A 17,200-nucleotide genomic window follows, 5' to 3' on the forward strand; every position below is an offset into this window, starting at 1 on the left:
AATGTTCATTTCTTTTCTATTTTAGAGACAAATTCCTTGCATCTTTGTGGTGTTCGCCAAGTTGAGCCTCAACCCACTGGCGTTTGTAAAAATTTTAGATGTTGCTCGTTAGTAATGGTCTTAGACCTCCAAAAGACTGTAGTTATGTTGTACAGAGTCGTTACTGTTAATGATAAGGCTTCGATGTATATTAACTATTTTATTTGAAAAAAAGAAAAAAAAGAAAAAAGAAAAAGGAATACAACATGAGCTGGCCTTTTTATATGCCATTGATGATATTATGTAAGGCATAAATGTTGGAGCAACGTTACCTAGTGATCTTCAATAAGCAATGAACTAATGACCTTTTTTTCTAATAAAAAAAAACTAATGATCTCGATTATGTGGTACGATGTAGCTCTAACCAACATCTTGATACAAGCTAGGATAGCCCCTTGACGAATGACGATCACTTAGGAACCGGTGCGTTTTGATCCATTTAACGGCTCGTGATGCCGCAGAACAGAATACTACGGTACTACGCGGAACACAAGCTACCAACTAGATAGATAGATAGAACAAACGGATGACGAAATCTCCGTGTGTTTTCAGTGGATAAAACCCCTACACACACAAAGAAAGAGAGAAAGAATGAAAGCTTGAAATCCTCCGACTCTGATCGAATGGAGGCCGTACAATTCTCGACCGTTGCCTCCCGCCATTTCTCCGCAGCTTCTCATTCCTTCTCGACGAGCCGCAGAAGCTGGTGTTGCCGTGACAGTTCGAACGACGCGAGGAAACCGAGTCGATTTCGCTCGTCGTGGACTGGTTCGAGCAGTCCCTCGTCGCTCTCTTCCAGAAACTTGTTTACTGTAAGTCAAATAAAGCAACAATAGGCTCGTATGTGAAGTGGGTTCGTGTTCTTTGTTTAATGGATCAATTTCTCATATGTGAATTGGGTTCATGTTTTACACAGAGAGAATTATGGGGTTGGGTGAACTCCAAGAGTGTTACTGTGGGAAGAGGTACGCATGGTGTTGTTGTGAGAGCTGAGATGTTTGGGCAGCTCACGAGCGGGCTTGAGGCCGCCTGGAATAAGCTCAAAGGAGAAGGTACCGTTTTGGCTTTACCTTTACATATTTTAATCAATTATGCCAATGTGTGATGAAACAACGAAAAATGAGCTACTTTAATGACCTTAAGAGATGTATAATACACATGGGTGCATGGGTTTTGTATAACTTGTCCAAGTAGATTAAAGTTTGAGTGAATTTCCCTTTGCTTCAGAGGTTTTGACCAAGGAAAATATAGTGGAGCCGATGCGAGATATAAGGAGAGCACTTTTGGAAGCAGATGTAAGTGAGTGAGTCTGTGACTGTGTGTGCGTGTGCGTGTGCTTGAGTTTTTTTATGGATATATGATAAATGGAATAGTTATTAGCTGCTCTATTGACAGGTGAGCCTTCCTGTTGTACGGCGGTTTGTGCAAGAAATTAGTGAGCAGGCTATCGGTGTAGGGTTGATTCGTGGGGTGAGACCAGATCAGCAACTGGTTAAGGTATGAAGACTACATTCTAGTGATTTGATTAAGTCTTTAAGTTCAATTAAACTGAAACCCTTATAAAATGTGTGAAATTGTTGTTTAACATGCTTTAGTTAGTTCTGGTTACCAGACTTCTCTGTTCATCTAGGGCTCAATTGGACATATTGACTATTACTAACTTGATCAAACTCAGATTTATACACTTTCGGAAATTGCACATCTCTTGATCTTTGCTATGGTAGATTCCATGGACCATTATTACTGGTTGACATGGTAATTTGTCCTTCAATTTCATCTTTTCTTATATACAGTGCTCAAAAGAAGCTTTTAGCATGAGATAGGGCGGCTCTCGTAACAAAACGTACATTTTTTTTTTCAATAACGAAGCCATGGGTTTAACTTGAAAGCAAGAAAAAGCTAGGTAATCTCTATTGAAATTTTACAGGTGATGTAAGAATGAGTAGTTATTTTATTTTTCTTGCAGATTGTAAATGATGAGCTTGTGAAATTGATGGGTGGGGAGGTATCTGAACTAGTTTTTGCAAAATCTGGTCCCACTGTAATACTATTAGCTGGTCTACAAGGAGTCGGAAAAACAACTGTGTGCGCAAAATTGGCTTATTATCTTAAGAAACAGGTATACTCCCAAAAGCTCCCCTTTTCTTAGAGTTGGTGCTTTTATAACAGTTGTCGGTACTCAGTAGATACTCTAGTTTGTTGATCCACCTTGCTGACGCCAATGACATAATATTGACCACAGGGAAAGAGTTGCATGCTGGTTGCTGGAGATGTGTATAGACCAGCTGCTATTGACCAACTTGTTATTTTGGGTGAACAGGTAATGGTACTTTTTTATTGCCAATGAAGTTTTGGAGGTTGCAATTTGAAGATCAACGTATCATTTCATTCGCCTATCATTCTTGCAACCCATGCTCTGTTCACATGGATTTTTCTAATATATAATCTTACTTTCTTATGAATATATGCTATATGAAATATTGTTATAAGCAGTAGACAGGGCACTCAGACAAATTAGAGATGCAAACTAGGTTTGATTGGTGAAATGCTCAACATGTGTGTTTTCTTAATTTAAGATGACAAACTGAAGATGGAGGTCTCTGATCAACTTGATGTGAATTAGTGTTCCAAATTTAAAGCAGAAGAACAACTTGGAGCAAGAATAGAATATTGTAAAGAGGAAATGTAGGAAAAAAGATTCACATTTTGATGGCTTTGTACCATTTGCTTATTGTTCCTAAAGACTAGACAATGAATGTAAAAACCATTGAAGAAATATTTCTTGCTATGAGGTAATAACTTGTTTATATGTTGCTAAGTGGGTTTTGTAGTATGTAGGCCCTTTCTTTTGATATATGTGAGTCAATCATGTGCCATGAGTGATCTATTTCCCCATTCTGGCCACTTAAAATGAGTAGTTCATCTTGGCTTGCTGGCACTATATTTAGTTATTTGTCATCAAATAGAAGAAACAAGAGCATGACATGTGGGTTCTATAGTTTTAGATGTAAGCCAAAATTTGGAAAAAGTTTCGATTTGTTCTACGAGCCATTTTTCTGATCTTCTGATTTTTCCAATTTAAATTTGTGATTAGCATTATTATTTAATTCATTCTCAAATCAGTTATAGCTTGTGACAGGTGGATGTGCCTGTTTATACAGCGGGGACTGAGGTCAAACCTTCAGACATAGCGAAGCAAGGTTTAGAAGAGGCCAAAAAGAAAAACATAGATGTAGTCGTAATGGATACTGCTGGAAGGCTTCAGGTAGTACTTCGTATATATGTCATCTGTTATAATTTCACTGATAATTCTATGTTGATGTCAATAATATCAGCTGGTTTACTACTGCTTATACCTTGATATTCACTGGTATTTGTTCCATTTGCAATCTTTTTCAATAGATAGACAAAGCCATGATGGATGAGCTGAAAGAAGTGAAGCGGGCATTGAATCCCACAGAAGTTTTGCTTGTTGTTGATGCAATGACTGGACAAGAAGCTGCAGGTAAATTTATTTTCACTCATCAAGAGTGAAATAAATCAAGGTTTACATCTTTAGTTTCCTACCTATGCGATAGTGGTTATGAAATAAAAATCTTGTATAATGAGCTAAATTCATACATATGGGGCTTATGAGTGTTAAGGTCATATTTATGATTGTGATTTTTGTGTTTTATTTGGCTACTGATGCTGTAATGAGTGAAAAATCCTAAATTTTAATCTCACCCTCTTCTTATGTAAATTTACAGCTTTAGTGACAACATTTAATCTAGAGATTGGGATTACGGGAGCCATTTTGACAAAACTGGATGGGGATTCTAGAGGTGGAGCTGCTTTGAGTGTTAAAGAGGTTTGCCTTGTCAACCTTATGTTTTCATCCTATAATTTTATTCTTGAGGTAGTATTGTTGGGCAATTGGTTACGAGTTTTAGTGACAGTTTGGGAAAAGCATAAAACTTAGGCAGTTATAATAAAACAATCGGTTAAGATAAATTTGGTGAGCCCAAAATGGAGTAAGGCTGTTCGATTTGTTTCAACAGAAATTGGTTTTCTCTATATCATTGGACCTGTCCGACCCACTTCATGAAAATTCCTACAAACACTCACACCCCCCGCCCCCCACAACACACACACACAGATGCTTAGAATGTATATGTATGCAAAACAGCATGCTTCACATGTTTTAGCTGTTATCAGGTAGGTTTCCATGGCCCTGTTGCAAATGGTAGTATTTTATATTTGTAACTACTGGCTTGTTATCAAGCTTCTATGCCTCACATCGTTGTACAATTTTGGCGATTACAAAAATCAAGGGTTGGGGAAAACTGCCAAGGTTGAGGCAATCATTGATGGCTCTGAATGGAAGTGGCCAATAGATCCATCCCTGGTTTGGCTGGAATTAAGGAGAGACACTCCAACTGATTTTTGAATGGTGACAGGTATCAGGAAAGCCAATCAAGCTTGTAGGGCGGGGAGAGCGTATGGAGGACCTTGAACCTTTCTACCCAAATCGTATGGCAGGACGTATCCTAGGAATGGGAGATGTCCTCTCCTTTGTGGAGAAGGCACAAGAAGTTGTAAGTTTTAGAAAATTCAATTTCATATTTATATGAAAGAAAAAAAAGAAGAAAGAGTCATTGATTAAATCATCTGTCTAGATGCGACAAGAAGATGCTGAAGAGCTGCAAAAGAAGATAATGAGCGCAAAGTTTGACTTCAATGATTTCCTAAAGCAAACTCGAGCTGTTGCACGTATGGGTTCCATGACTCGTGTTATAGGAATGATCCCTGGTATGGGTAAGGTATGAAAGCCTCGTTTCCATTGTCCTTAAATTTTAATTTTGCCCGTAGCTATAGTGTGAAAGCCTGGTTCTAGGTTTTATGTTTTTTGAGCTACACTTTTTACATTTTTTTCTTGAACATCTTGAGAACGCGTTATTACGCCATTGTTCTTGTGGCCATTTTCCAGTTTTACTAATGAAGCAGAAGTGTGTTAATTGAAGAGATCAAGTTGATTCTTCAGTGTTATTGTTTGTGTTTTATACTGTATGGTTAACTTCCCTATGTGTGTGCAATCAGGTTACTCCTGCACAAATTCGAGAAGCAGAGAAGAGTTTGAAGATAATGGAAGCAATGATTGAAGCAATGACCCCTGGTCTGTTCATCTCTCTACTTTTTATTGAAAGTATTTTTGATAAATGATACTTGATTTAGCATCTCTTTTTAGCCTATGGTATCACTTCCTAACAATTGAAGCAAAGCAATGGTCCTTCTTCCTTTGTAAAGTAGTGTCTTCTGTTTAGTTTTCGCCATGATAGTTTCTGATTGTCTTGTTTGATTGCAGAGGAAAGAGAGAAGCCAGAATTGTTGGCAGAATCTCCTGTCAGGAGGAAAAGAGTTGCTCAAGAGTCTGGGAAAACAGAGCAGCAGGTATGCATTTTTGGTATTCAATGCAAGATTGTGTCTTTTATTGTTTGGTAAAATATAGGCCGTATTACTTATTAATGTAAATAGGCTCTAGACTTGTGGAATATTTTTTTAATTTTTTTTTTTATGAATTGAACGGTAGGTGAACCAACTTGTCGCTCAACTTTTCCAAATGCGTGTTCGTATGAAGAATTTGATGGGTGTAATGGAAGGTGGATCCATTCCTGCGCTGAGCAATCTTGAGGAGGCCCTCAAAACTGAGCAGAAGGTGCCTTATTTGCTTACTTGTGTTGTTTAATTGTATTCATATGATTTGATGTTATAATATGCGGTCTATTGTCCAATTTTCACCTTCATGCACTTTTCATAAGAATTTAGGCTAAGCATGCTGGTTAAACCCTTGTTGGGAAGTTCATAAATTATCTCTTATTTTGAGAATTTGATAATTTGATGGGTATACTTTCATTAAAAACATAATGATCTGGGTTTCACACTTGTATTAGGCTCCTCCTGGTACTGCAAGGAGAAAGAGGAGATCAGAATCAAGGAGGCAGTTTGTAAACTCAGCATCAACAAGGCCAAATCCTCGTGGTTTTGGAGCTGGGAACTAAAAGCCACGAGGGTGCTGCGATGGAGATTCAGGGCTCTCAATTTGCTACTCTGGCGAGATGCCTATACCAACGTTTTTGAAGGTGAATTATCCGAGGTTCTTTGAGCTGGGCGACTTCATTCTTTTTTCTTTTTCTTATCACCAGTGTGGTACTTGTGCTAATGATGTTCCTGCAAGTCCATGTAACCAAACCTCAATCTCTTGCTTACAAGTTTAGATGTGTATTCGTAGTGCATCATTGCTTGAGATGGAAAAATGTCACAATGTTCAAATATTGGAAATATCATTTACTTATGGCCAAAAAAAAAAAAAAAACAAGTTGATTTCGCACTAGGAGTTTTCCTAAATTACCCAATACACGATATATATATATATACTCTTGAGGAAATTCCCAGGCGGGGGCAATTTTGTCACTACAACATCAAGAATTGGTTAATTCCGACAATTTCCCCGGGCAGTTGAGAAGAAGAAAAGAAGGTCGTTAAGACCCATGCAAATGTAACTGAAAAAGAAAAAGCATCTGGGTTGGCGACACGTATGCTGAGACGTGTCAGCGTCTCTAGTTCTGCTAAAACTTTGAAAAAACCCAACCTGATAGTCATAGATATCTCTTTTCTCTCTATTTCCTTCGATCGATCTCCCAGCAGCAAAAGAAACACCAAAACCGGAAGCTAAATTCTTTCATGTCAAGAAAATGGCAAGCCCTAAGGGAATTCATGATGAAGCTACAGAAGACTCTGATTTGACTTTTCCGGCAGCCGACGTTGATAAAGAATTGCATCCCGGGGAAAACCAGAATTTTGAAGGTGATCCCATATCGTCTGAAGTGGCTACCTCGTCGGAGAACAAGGTACGTACTTTTGGTACTCTAATTTGATTTTGAAGAATAATTAATTAAATAGCGAAAGGTTAATTTTGTAAGTTTCATATTTTAATTTTTCAGTGAAGAGATCTTGTCACCCCCGATTTTGCGTAGAAAGCATGAGTACTTCACGTGAGATCTTGAGAATTTGGTAGGGAGTTAATCATACAGCATATGCAGCAAGATTAATAATTAAATGATTAATTTTTTTTTTTTTTAAATCGTGCTAAGGCTCTGGTATATTGAGGATTATATTTACCATCTTTTATCAGTTTAGATTTTTTGGAATAATTAATGGTAAATTATCACGTATAAGCTTTAACCGAAAAACATTCTATGAAGCCCCAAATAACAAAAATTCACAGAAAATTTAATAAAAATAATCTGGACATGGCTAATCATATGACACCAATAACCTTTATAATCTAACATCTAACGAACTTCTCTCATGTCTCCCATTGTCAATTGTGTATTTTTTAATTTTGTTATATGTAGAAGGAACAAGCTGAGCTTGAGCAAAAGAAAAAAGAAAAGAGGAAGAAGGAGGCACTGCAGACGCTCAAAACAACCATTCTAGTGTCGGCGGCGATCGTGGCTGTGGCAGGGGTAGTCTGTGCAGTAACCAAGAAGTTGAGAGAGAAATGAACCCATTAGCTGGATAATAGTTGTAGCTCTGCTCTGAGGTTTTTTTTTTTTTTTTCTTGAATGTCGTCGGTGTCTTTTTGCCATCCCCGAAAGGGCATTCCTTCTTCCAGTGTACTATTTTGATGGAAGTTGTGAAACATGGACAATTGGACATAGTGTTACCTTCTTTTATGTATTAATAAAAAAGTACCTTTCTTGATGATGAAATAAACCAGAGTTTTTTTTTTTTTTTTTTTTTTTCTGGAATGATAAAGAGAGATGCTATAAACCATAGTGTATAACATTATTCAATGATAATGAAAAATGCTAAAAACATTCTTACCTCACTTTGCATATGCAACCAATAATGGGAAGAAAAATATTAGACCTATAATTTTTCTACAACTCTTTTACACGTGTCATTGTTACAGGCGGGAAAACCTCCACTGTGGTGACTTTCTTCATCAAAATTTTACAGGTCTGATGGTCATGATATCTAGCAAAAATTTATCTTGTTGATTCATTCAAACAAGCTGTCAATCGGCAATTGGGTAGGAACTGGGCTGTCTCCATTCTACAGTTACAAGTAATTGAGAACTTTTTGTAGAACACAAATGAGCAGCCAAAACTATATTTCCAAACTACAGTAGTTGAATCTAATTTAAGATTATTATACAACTTCCAAGGAGGCATGAGAAGCAGCCAGATCCATATTAGTTTCTTCCATCCTGCAATCACCAAAATTGAGAATTGCATTAAATCATGGCAAGCTATATACCCATTCCCTTGCCAACACAAGTTAATTAAAGACACATGAAAGGACAACTGCAAATTGCCGAGCAGCACACACACTAATTTAAGAATGCACTGAAATTAGAAATTACTTTCCATGCTTCAATTTGAAAGGATACCAGCTTCTGGTAAGATGTGAGACAATTTTCTTCATACACTGCAGAAAAGAGACAGCTTCTTTTCATTTGCCCCTTTCCAAAGCAGCCGAGCTTATGGGTATGTAACCAGAAGGGGTTACAAGAGCATCCACAGAAACATCCTTGGAAGTGACTGCTATAGCTCCTTCATCTATGATCTGCAGAGAATATGATAGTGCAACTGCAACCAACCATAAAACACAAGAGAACATCGATATAAAGACAGGATAAAAACAAATTTCAACGCTGTTAATTCAACAATATAGTTACTGTGGAATAATGGGAAGAACCAAAAGCAGTGGACAATTACCAAGGAGAGGATGCTTCCATTTCCGCTCCTTTGCATGCTCTTGGTATTTCTTCAGGAATAGATCATAGTAACTTTCAGAATTTATCATGCATAAGAAAACAAAACAACACAAGATCTTAAAAACATATTTGAATGGAGATAAAAGAAAGTGAATCAAATGACATACCAAAAATCCTGTCCCTGCATCTATAGATCTGAAGGAGTTTATGCAATCATACTTGACTTTTAATTTCTTTTTTGTTTTTCGAATATCTGGTCAAACCAGTCATATTTGAGTCCATTAATCTACTAGCAAAATTACTACTGAATGTTTTGTTGCTCCTATTTCTCTTCAAACTGAATTAAGGATGTGCTGCCTATTCAAAATGTTCCAGCCATTGATTTTTTTTCATTCCCAGAGATTTCAATTATCCAGTAGGAGTCCTAGGTATATCGTTATCATCATTGCTGCCTCAAATGAAAAAGCGAAATAAAATCATGTTCAACCTTTTTATATAATGATGAGGATGCAAGAAATCATTAATTTTACTACTAAATTACTTTAAAACTCAAAGGCCGAGTTTTATCCAACCAGAAAGAATGAAGCAAATAATGAGAAGCCATTTTTATTTCAATCTAGTTTCATTTCATTTTAGAAGTCAAGGGTATTTTTGTGAATTTAATATTTATGGACATGGGTTGTACTTTTGGCCAATTGGTCTTATTTGGGATTTTTATTTGTTATCCTATCAAAGGTTTGATGCCAAGGAAAATCTAGAAATGAAACTTAAGAAAACCAGGTGTGATGCTTAGATCTATCTTCTTCTTCATGTATCTCTAATTTCCAGTAATTCACCCATCATTCAAAACTACAGTCTGACCTTGATTTCTCACTCTTGGGACCCTAAAATTCCTAGGATAGAAACCCTAGCAAAGCCCACCTATTATTAGCTTCCAAGCACATAGAACCAGATCTGCTACAATTCCCGAATTACTGTTCACCGCCATGAAGCAGATAAGATTTTCTTCCTTTTCTCTTCTGCTTTAAGCTCCAAAACATACCCATTATATTATTCTATAATTAAACCTTAACCCAACCTATTTTTCCAGCCTTTCTACGCCAAAACCCTAAACCATACAAGCCCAATTTCACTCAAATACGTGCCTAGCAAACTTCTAGCGATAAAAAATTCTATTATCTGACACTTTTAGTGCCTACCAGTGTTTGTCCTAGGTCCCTGATTCGTCAATATAGTTTTATCCAAATAGAAACGAAGCTTCTATTGTTTCTTTTATTATATATTTAAACACGAAAAATTAATAAATGTCATAAATGTTGTAATAGAGGGTTTTAGTAGCCAACAACTCCACTGTTATAACTACTGTGTAATGTAATAAACCCTGGAAAAGAGATGCATCAACTTACCCCCCACTACGGCCCAAACGTTTTCCAGATCTGTCAAATGCAAGTCCTGGTAGAATAATAAATGAAAAGAGATGATCAAGACAAGAGACTTCCCAAAGCGTCCAGTACTGGCAGGCAATCAAGGGAAAGGATGTAAAACATTACCAGGTACGATGAACAAGTCAACTGGATCGCTTACCTCCATAACTGCACCAAATGATTCATTCAGATAATCAACAGCCTTTACCAATCTCACAAAAAAATGACTGCTTGTTAAATTAAAAACAATCTGGCAACAAAGACAAGAGAATTAACATTACAAAGAAAAGAAAAAAATTGGTCTTATGGCTGAACCTTAATCGATCTGATTTCAACAGAGCAATATTACATGAGGGAATTAAGCAGAACTGAGATACAGGGGGGTAATGTCTTAGCTGTCTATCATATCAAAATTTTATTTGCACTGCATGCAACAGCTGCGTTACTTCGTAAAATAGGTGGAAAAAGGAAATAAAGAAAAGTCAAAAGGATAAACTACAATCAAATGCAAATAGATGCATGCAAGTGACCCATGAAATGAGAACGAAGAGTGGACAATGTTGAGAACAAACAGTAACACTAATATCTCATGCTGGGGACACAAAAATAGATCAGCAAATACAGAAACATGGTACCATCTTCACGTTGTTTCCCGTCAGAATGTACTAAAGATGGTTCCAATAGGTGCATTGAATTTTCAATCAGATCATCAACATTGGAAATCCTGAGCATTCTCATGTTGCTATTCCTGTCCTCCACGCGTGGAACATAAAGCTTTTTCTGATCTGCAAATTAGTCGAAAATTTGTTGTAAGAATGGTTAGAATATTAATTAAATGATTAGATCGAGTTCTTCCCCACCAGCGTAAGTTTTTTAGACAAACTTATGGTTTAACATGATATTAGAACAAAGGTCATAAATTCGAATCTATATCTGTAATTCAGCTCTCATTTTAATTGAATATTCTAAATATTGGGTTTCACTTATTGAAGTGAAGTTTGAGCCCACATATGAAAATGATGATGGTTAGAATATTAATTAAATAATTAAATTTATCATTTTCTATTAGCTTAAGCTTTTGACATAAGTGTTGATTTAACAAAAATCTCTGGAAGTATGCATACATTAACCAAACCAGTCTCTTTTTGCAAAATTAGTTCTGGTATGCATCTGTTTAAGTTGGAATACAACGTCCTTAAAATAACATTTTGAAAAATCTAAACAAAGAGCTTGACTGGTACTCAGCCTACTCTTGAAAAATAAAATCTGAAATCCATTGGAAGATCATCTCACATACCATTGCCAAATGTCAACCATTGAAAATGCAATGCAAAACAAACCTTCGATTGGTTTGGATAAAACCTCTGAGACAATTCTTGACGTATCCACTTCTCGTAAAGCGGCACAGCTTATATAAGCACAAAAACTCTTACTAGCCTTGAACCACGGAGCTCCCAAAACAATACTCTGAATTGCATTATCTGAAAATGAAATCAAATATACCATAAAGTAAATACAAGGGTACAGAATTTCTATTGGACTCCCCTAGGCCTAGAAACTCATGCCCCCCATTAATCTTTTTCCCTTTCTGTTTTTTGTTTTTTGTTTTCAGTTTACCAATTCCACACAATAAATACAATCATTTTCTTATAAAACGATCAAAACAAATTCAAATTGCAAACACTGAAGAATGTGAATTCTCACACAGACAAACATACAAACAGCTCAGAGTCATTTGGGTAACAGAGATGATAGTTAAAATTTTGAACCTTCTTCGGATCTCCGGATTGGGTCCATGTTCTTGAGCTCCTTGCGTATTTTGGAGCGAAGCGACCGCTTTTGCTGAAATATGGCTTCGACCTCGAGAGGATCGTTGGTCGTGGTCATGGTTACCAGAGAGCGGTTAGGATCCGGTGACGGGCGTACGTTAGAGGGACGCGATAACGCCGTGGTGGGTGAAGCTAACGTGCGCGCCTGGGTGAGCAGCACCACCTCCTTCGCACTGCACATCATTAGCCTACCTGCCTTTGCTCTACATTGACAATACATTGCTTCGCGCCTTATGTGAGTTCGTTGGGGAGTAGCTCGAGCTGATGGATATGAGCCAATGGTTCCTCTCTTTGTTTTTCTTTCTATTTTGTTTTTTTTTTAATATGTTAAACAAAAAATTCAAATATTTATTTTGAGGAAAAATGTATAATAAATCCATCTCAACCCTCCGAAATTAAAAAATTTTCAATTTTTTTTTTTTTTTTGGTTTTGAAAATTTACTTATTGAATCAATTAACAGTCGTACCACTCAAAACGCACAATTTTACATAATTAAAATATTAATTTTTTATTAATTTAATTTAAAAAATTAAAAATAAAATTAAAGGGTCACTGCAAGCCACCTCAAGGGTGGGCAAACCACTCCCATGGGGTGGCTCACGGCCAAAAGGGTCTTCAATGGTCCACGATCAATTTCTAAATTTTTTTAGATAAATGAAACGAGCCCAATATACAAGTGATCGATGGTACCAAATTACATTAGAATATAGGCAGAATTTGCAGGCTTCAGGTCTTCCTTTTCCTCTCTCACAAAGTGCAGTTTTAATATACCCTCTTAATCTTAAACCTGTGGGCGCCAACATTGTCTGGCATATTAAATAATTAAGATAGCCCACTTCAACTATAAATATATAAAGAAAGAATTATGGTTAGTAATTTAATATTTTAATTCAAGTAATATACACTGCGCGCCATTTATGCTTGCAAGTTGCAACATAGCTTCAGATGAATCCTACATATGTGCTGTCATCTCAACATCCACTTAATTAACAAGTACCCCCTAATTAATAATGTGAGTTTTTAACCAAAGAGATTCCATTGATTACTTACTTCAAAATTCAATTGGAAAAAAAGAAAAAAGAAAAAATCATAACTTATTCAAATCTCTCCAAATATAAAGTTAATGAAATAAATATTTTGCAGACTACAAAGAAGGCAATTGCCATATATATATATATATATATATATATATATATATATAATGGGCAAAGATTACAATCGTTGGTTTCATCTTAATCCACCTAAACTATACATGCTTGTTTTCTTTTTAAATTTTACAAACAATTCAAATTACAAAATACTCAAAATTAATTTGACCTTTATGTCACATCATACACTTAAAAAAAGAAAAAAAAGAAAAAAAAAACCCTTTAAAAAACATTGACAAACACAATTATTATTTTTTAAAAAAAGTGCATAAAACATGCTATATCACTCCAAAACTAGTTTATCCCATGAAGCACATTATTATATTAGGCAAGCTTGCTTGAAGTATCATGGGCAAAGACAAAGAGAGTGGAGTATATATATATATATATATATAGAGGTGACCTACGTACCTATGGTATATATATATAATATATATAATTAAATATAAATATCAATATCATCTTCTTTAAGGATTCGTACAGACAACTTTGAGAAATGTTCCCACCACTCGCAAGATATGATTTCATATTCAGGCAGGAATAACAGATGATCAACATCTTCTAAGTGACGATTCTATACCACGGAAGCCAATAGAGAGTGAATTTAGGTGCAAAGGAATGCACTTTTTGTGGTTAATCATTCATGCTCCTAGCTAGCCCTTACTGAAGAAGCATATGTATATAATAAAGTGCTTGGCTCGTTTCTAGACACAATAATTTTCTTCTTAAATCTTTCTCGTAGAAAGCATATTTAGATAGATATCAACAGCTCCTGAAAGAATGGAGCCTTTGGACATATGACAATTCTGTTCTGTATTTCTCTTTAATGTCTTTTAATCAAATTAACACATCCATTTATTTATAAAGTTTTTATAGTTCAAGTACTTATACATATACACACAAGAGAGAGAGAAAAACGTCTAGGTAAAATAAAAAGGGTTGAATTCCTTATTACTTTAGATTAAGAAAAGAGAGACGTGGATTCACTTGCTCCACATTTTAAACAGTTCAGAACAAGTGAACATCGCAACCCTCTTTTCTTAATTTACTTAAATTTTATAAAATTTTAACAACTTAATAACAAAAAATTCACATCCAAATGGAGAAACCACATAAACTCATCTAAGTTGACTCAATCACTAACGTGAATGAATGACAGTTGTCAAAGTGAAACGGTGGTTGGAGACTTATAACACCCTACTTAAAAGAAATGCATCAGAGATGGTTCTGTCAAATCTCTGATAGATTTTTATAAACCTTTTATCCTCTTTTCACCCTAGCGTTCATATGGTTATTGTATCAGCGTGTTATATCACTAATTATCAAAAAATAAAAAATAATAAATAAATAGGAATCAGTGTACGTACATATTTTCTATATTGTGAGTGAGAACCATACAAGTAGACAAAGAAGCAGGTAACAAATTAGCAAAAAAAAAGATGTGGGAGCTACGGCAACTATTGAATCATGATGGCGAGAGGTCGTGATATGACCGAATAATGATCGACAGAGGAGATATTCGAACTAGTTCGCCCATGCTTTTTGTTCCACTCCAAAATTATAATATCCCTCCTTAAAGCCACGGCTGATTTACTGTCTGCATGTCCTACGCATTAATTCATTCCGGCTACAGCGGCCGGGAAAGCTTTTCAAAGCAAATCCTCAAAGATACGGAAAATCAAATTACACGGACATGACCCCTTCTTCTTGCTTAATTAATTAGCTTAATTAACGTGGCTTCCAACTGGAGTGTTTGTACAACTCAAACCCATTCTCAGAATGGATTCCATTCCCGAATTATTATCAAAGCTTCCTTCCAACACTAATTATCAAAGCCTTCTTAGAACAATCAACTGCATGCAGCCTCCTCACTTCTAAGCTAGGAAGTGTTTTGGCAAACCTTTTTTCTTTTGTTATTTTAGTTGATGCAGACAAAAAGTAAGAATGTTCTAATATTTATATTTTTTTTGGAAAAAAATGAAGGATGAATAGTGTTGAAGAGATAGGAAAAGGGTTGCCAAACGGTACCAAAATCCACACTAATAATGCGCATTTCAATAACAATCTATGCATTAACAGTACTAAAACATATGCTTCCACCCTTGTAAGAATTGTTTGATTTGAGTTGTTTGTTAATATTTTTATTTAAAATTCCAAACATGCACTAATTAGGCAAAAGGCATTCGAAGCCATCATTGTAGTGAAAGGTAGAGTAAAAATAAATTGTATATATATATAATAGATGAACCTTAAAGGAGAAGCTATTAGAGTAAAAGCATAGGATTCTCCAATACATAAAAACTTTTATGTGTTTGTACAGTGAGATTCATATAGATTGTGGATAACACAAAATGTGCCATATGCTTGCTCTTTTTAGAGTAAGGCACCCTATATTCCCCTAAATAATGCCGGCCTTATACTGCAATGGAACCAGCTTCTAGCTAGGCTTGAGTCTATTCGTGCTCATATATATATATATATATATATATATATATATGATCCTCTCAAGATCGATCACATCCTCAAATTCCAAAGAGTACAGAGACATATTACAATAGTAGCTGCAACTCGAAACCCTTTCCCCGTTTCCTTTGTTGATTAAAAAAAAAAAAAAAAAAGATCGAGTGGTTCAAGTGATTAGGGCATAAATTGGTGGACCATATGCATGGCCGTCCGGATTTCTAAACTACAAATTTAATTACCTGTACCTTATGTTTGAAATTTCATATCAACCATGTGGTAGAATCTTTATGTGCCATCTATGTGGCGGCTTCTCATTTGATCAAGGCGGATGATAAAATATAATTAATTAAAGAGAAAAATAATGTAATATTTAAACAAGATACTAGGAGACAATGATTATATATATAGAGATTTGTGGTGGTTGTTCTTAAAAGCCTATGTCCACCACTATATATAAAAACTCTCTAGATACTATATGTTTTTAGATTTAGCTTGGTTTAGTTCTAATTGAAATTTGACTCGTTAAGAATGGGACATGTGTCTAATTATAACAGGACACAAGGGGCACGTGTCACAATTCCAACTAGAATTGGACTCAAGTTAAATCCATATTATTATAATGACTTGTGTTTTTTGCTATTAGGATAAGAGGTACATATAAGAATTTGGTAATTCAAATATATATGGTAACTTAATTAAAACAAAAACAAGTTTTGCCCACAATCTTATACAAAACCATGATAGCTTAGATTTGTATAAACCGTAATCTATAGCATGCTATATAATACTCTAACAGGGAAAAAAGTAGAAAAATGAGAAATTCATAAATTCATCTTAAGAATATCAATTTGGTTGGCTTTGAGAGCAGAGACGGAGGGAGGGGGGGACCGGGGTAGGCCATGGTCCCCCCCAAAATAAGGAAAAAAAATATAAGTAAAAAAAAAAAAAAAGTATTGTAATGTTTTAATTTTAGTCATCCTCCCAAAAAAAATTTGGCCCTATTTTTAGATTTTTTGGTCATATCCAATAAAAACTTTTGGCCATATTCTTAATTTTTTTGGGCCATGCCCATTAAGTTTTTTTATTTTTGGTCCTTACTTTCAAATGTCCATTTCTTTGCCCTTATTTTCAAATGCTCACTTTTTTTTGACCCTTACGGTAGTCTTTAGTTCATAAAAAATAACCAAAATAAATTTTTTTAATAAAAAAATTCTAAAGAACCGAAAAAAAAATTTTGGTTGGCCCCCTCCCATAAGATTTCCTAGCTCCGTCCCTGTTTGAGAGCATCTTCAGCAATTCTTGTAAATTAGTTTTTTAACTAAATTTAGTCACTATGCCTTATTTTCTTGCTCAAACAGTCATTGTAAAATAGAACTTTTTTCAACAATTGCTACATTAAACTTTCAAATATGAGAGTTTATTGTAACAATTTTTAAGTAATATTTTTTTATATTTTTTTTATCTTTTCTCTCTCATTCTCTCTCTCTCTTTATGGGAGAAGAAAATGAAATGATAAAAAATAACAAAATAATAAT

At 35.3% G+C, this 17,200-nt stretch overlaps 3 protein-coding genes across 5 annotated transcripts; 2 read left to right on the forward strand and 1 right to left on the reverse strand.

The window, feature by feature from the left end:
• Nucleotides 1–589: 589 nt before the first annotated feature.
• Nucleotides 590–6,322, forward strand: LOC132178564 (signal recognition particle subunit SRP54, chloroplastic). Its single transcript, XM_059591007.1, has 15 exons — nucleotides 590–851; nucleotides 956–1,091; nucleotides 1,267–1,334; nucleotides 1,435–1,536; nucleotides 2,006–2,158; nucleotides 2,282–2,359; nucleotides 3,179–3,304; nucleotides 3,442–3,544; nucleotides 3,789–3,889; nucleotides 4,479–4,616; nucleotides 4,698–4,841; nucleotides 5,119–5,194; nucleotides 5,384–5,469; nucleotides 5,609–5,734; nucleotides 5,970–6,322. Exons 1-15 carry the CDS (start codon nucleotides 663–665, stop codon nucleotides 6,075–6,077), a joined length of 1,734 nt encoding a protein of 577 aa, XP_059446990.1. The 5' UTR covers nucleotides 590–662; the 3' UTR covers nucleotides 6,078–6,322.
• A 170-nt stretch (nucleotides 6,323–6,492) lies between these two features.
• LOC132178565 (uncharacterized) lies at nucleotides 6,493–7,808 on the forward strand. Its single transcript, XM_059591008.1, has 2 exons — nucleotides 6,493–6,926; nucleotides 7,434–7,808. Exons 1-2 carry the CDS (start codon nucleotides 6,771–6,773, stop codon nucleotides 7,581–7,583), a joined length of 306 nt encoding a protein of 101 aa, XP_059446991.1. The 5' UTR covers nucleotides 6,493–6,770; the 3' UTR covers nucleotides 7,584–7,808.
• A 34-nt stretch (nucleotides 7,809–7,842) lies between these two features.
• LOC132179758 (5-formyltetrahydrofolate cyclo-ligase, mitochondrial-like) lies at nucleotides 7,843–12,343 on the reverse strand. Of its 3 annotated transcripts, none has more exons than XR_009439961.1 (8): nucleotides 11,994–12,343; nucleotides 11,565–11,705; nucleotides 10,860–11,009; nucleotides 10,351–10,392; nucleotides 10,207–10,252; nucleotides 8,802–8,872; nucleotides 8,474–8,672; nucleotides 7,843–8,290 (listed from the first exon to the last, which is right to left on the reverse strand). XR_009439961.1 is itself a non-coding variant. In XM_059592528.1 (7 exons), the coding sequence occupies exons 1-7, from the start codon at nucleotides 12,271–12,273 to the stop codon at nucleotides 8,536–8,538; spliced, it is 867 nt and encodes a 288-aa protein (XP_059448511.1). In that variant the 5' UTR covers nucleotides 12,274–12,343; the 3' UTR covers nucleotides 7,843–8,535. The 3 variants fall into 3 exon arrangements, 1 of the variants encoding a protein (XP_059448511.1); XR_009439962.1 differs by having other exon boundaries at nucleotides 8,447–8,672; XM_059592528.1 differs by having other exon boundaries at nucleotides 7,843–8,672.
• Between the last annotated feature and the right edge of the window lie 4,857 nt (nucleotides 12,344–17,200).

Source organism: Corylus avellana, chromosome ca4 (genome assembly GCF_901000735.1).
Source record: "Corylus avellana chromosome ca4, CavTom2PMs-1.0".
Taxonomy (NCBI): domain Eukaryota; kingdom Viridiplantae; phylum Streptophyta; class Magnoliopsida; order Fagales; family Betulaceae; genus Corylus; species Corylus avellana.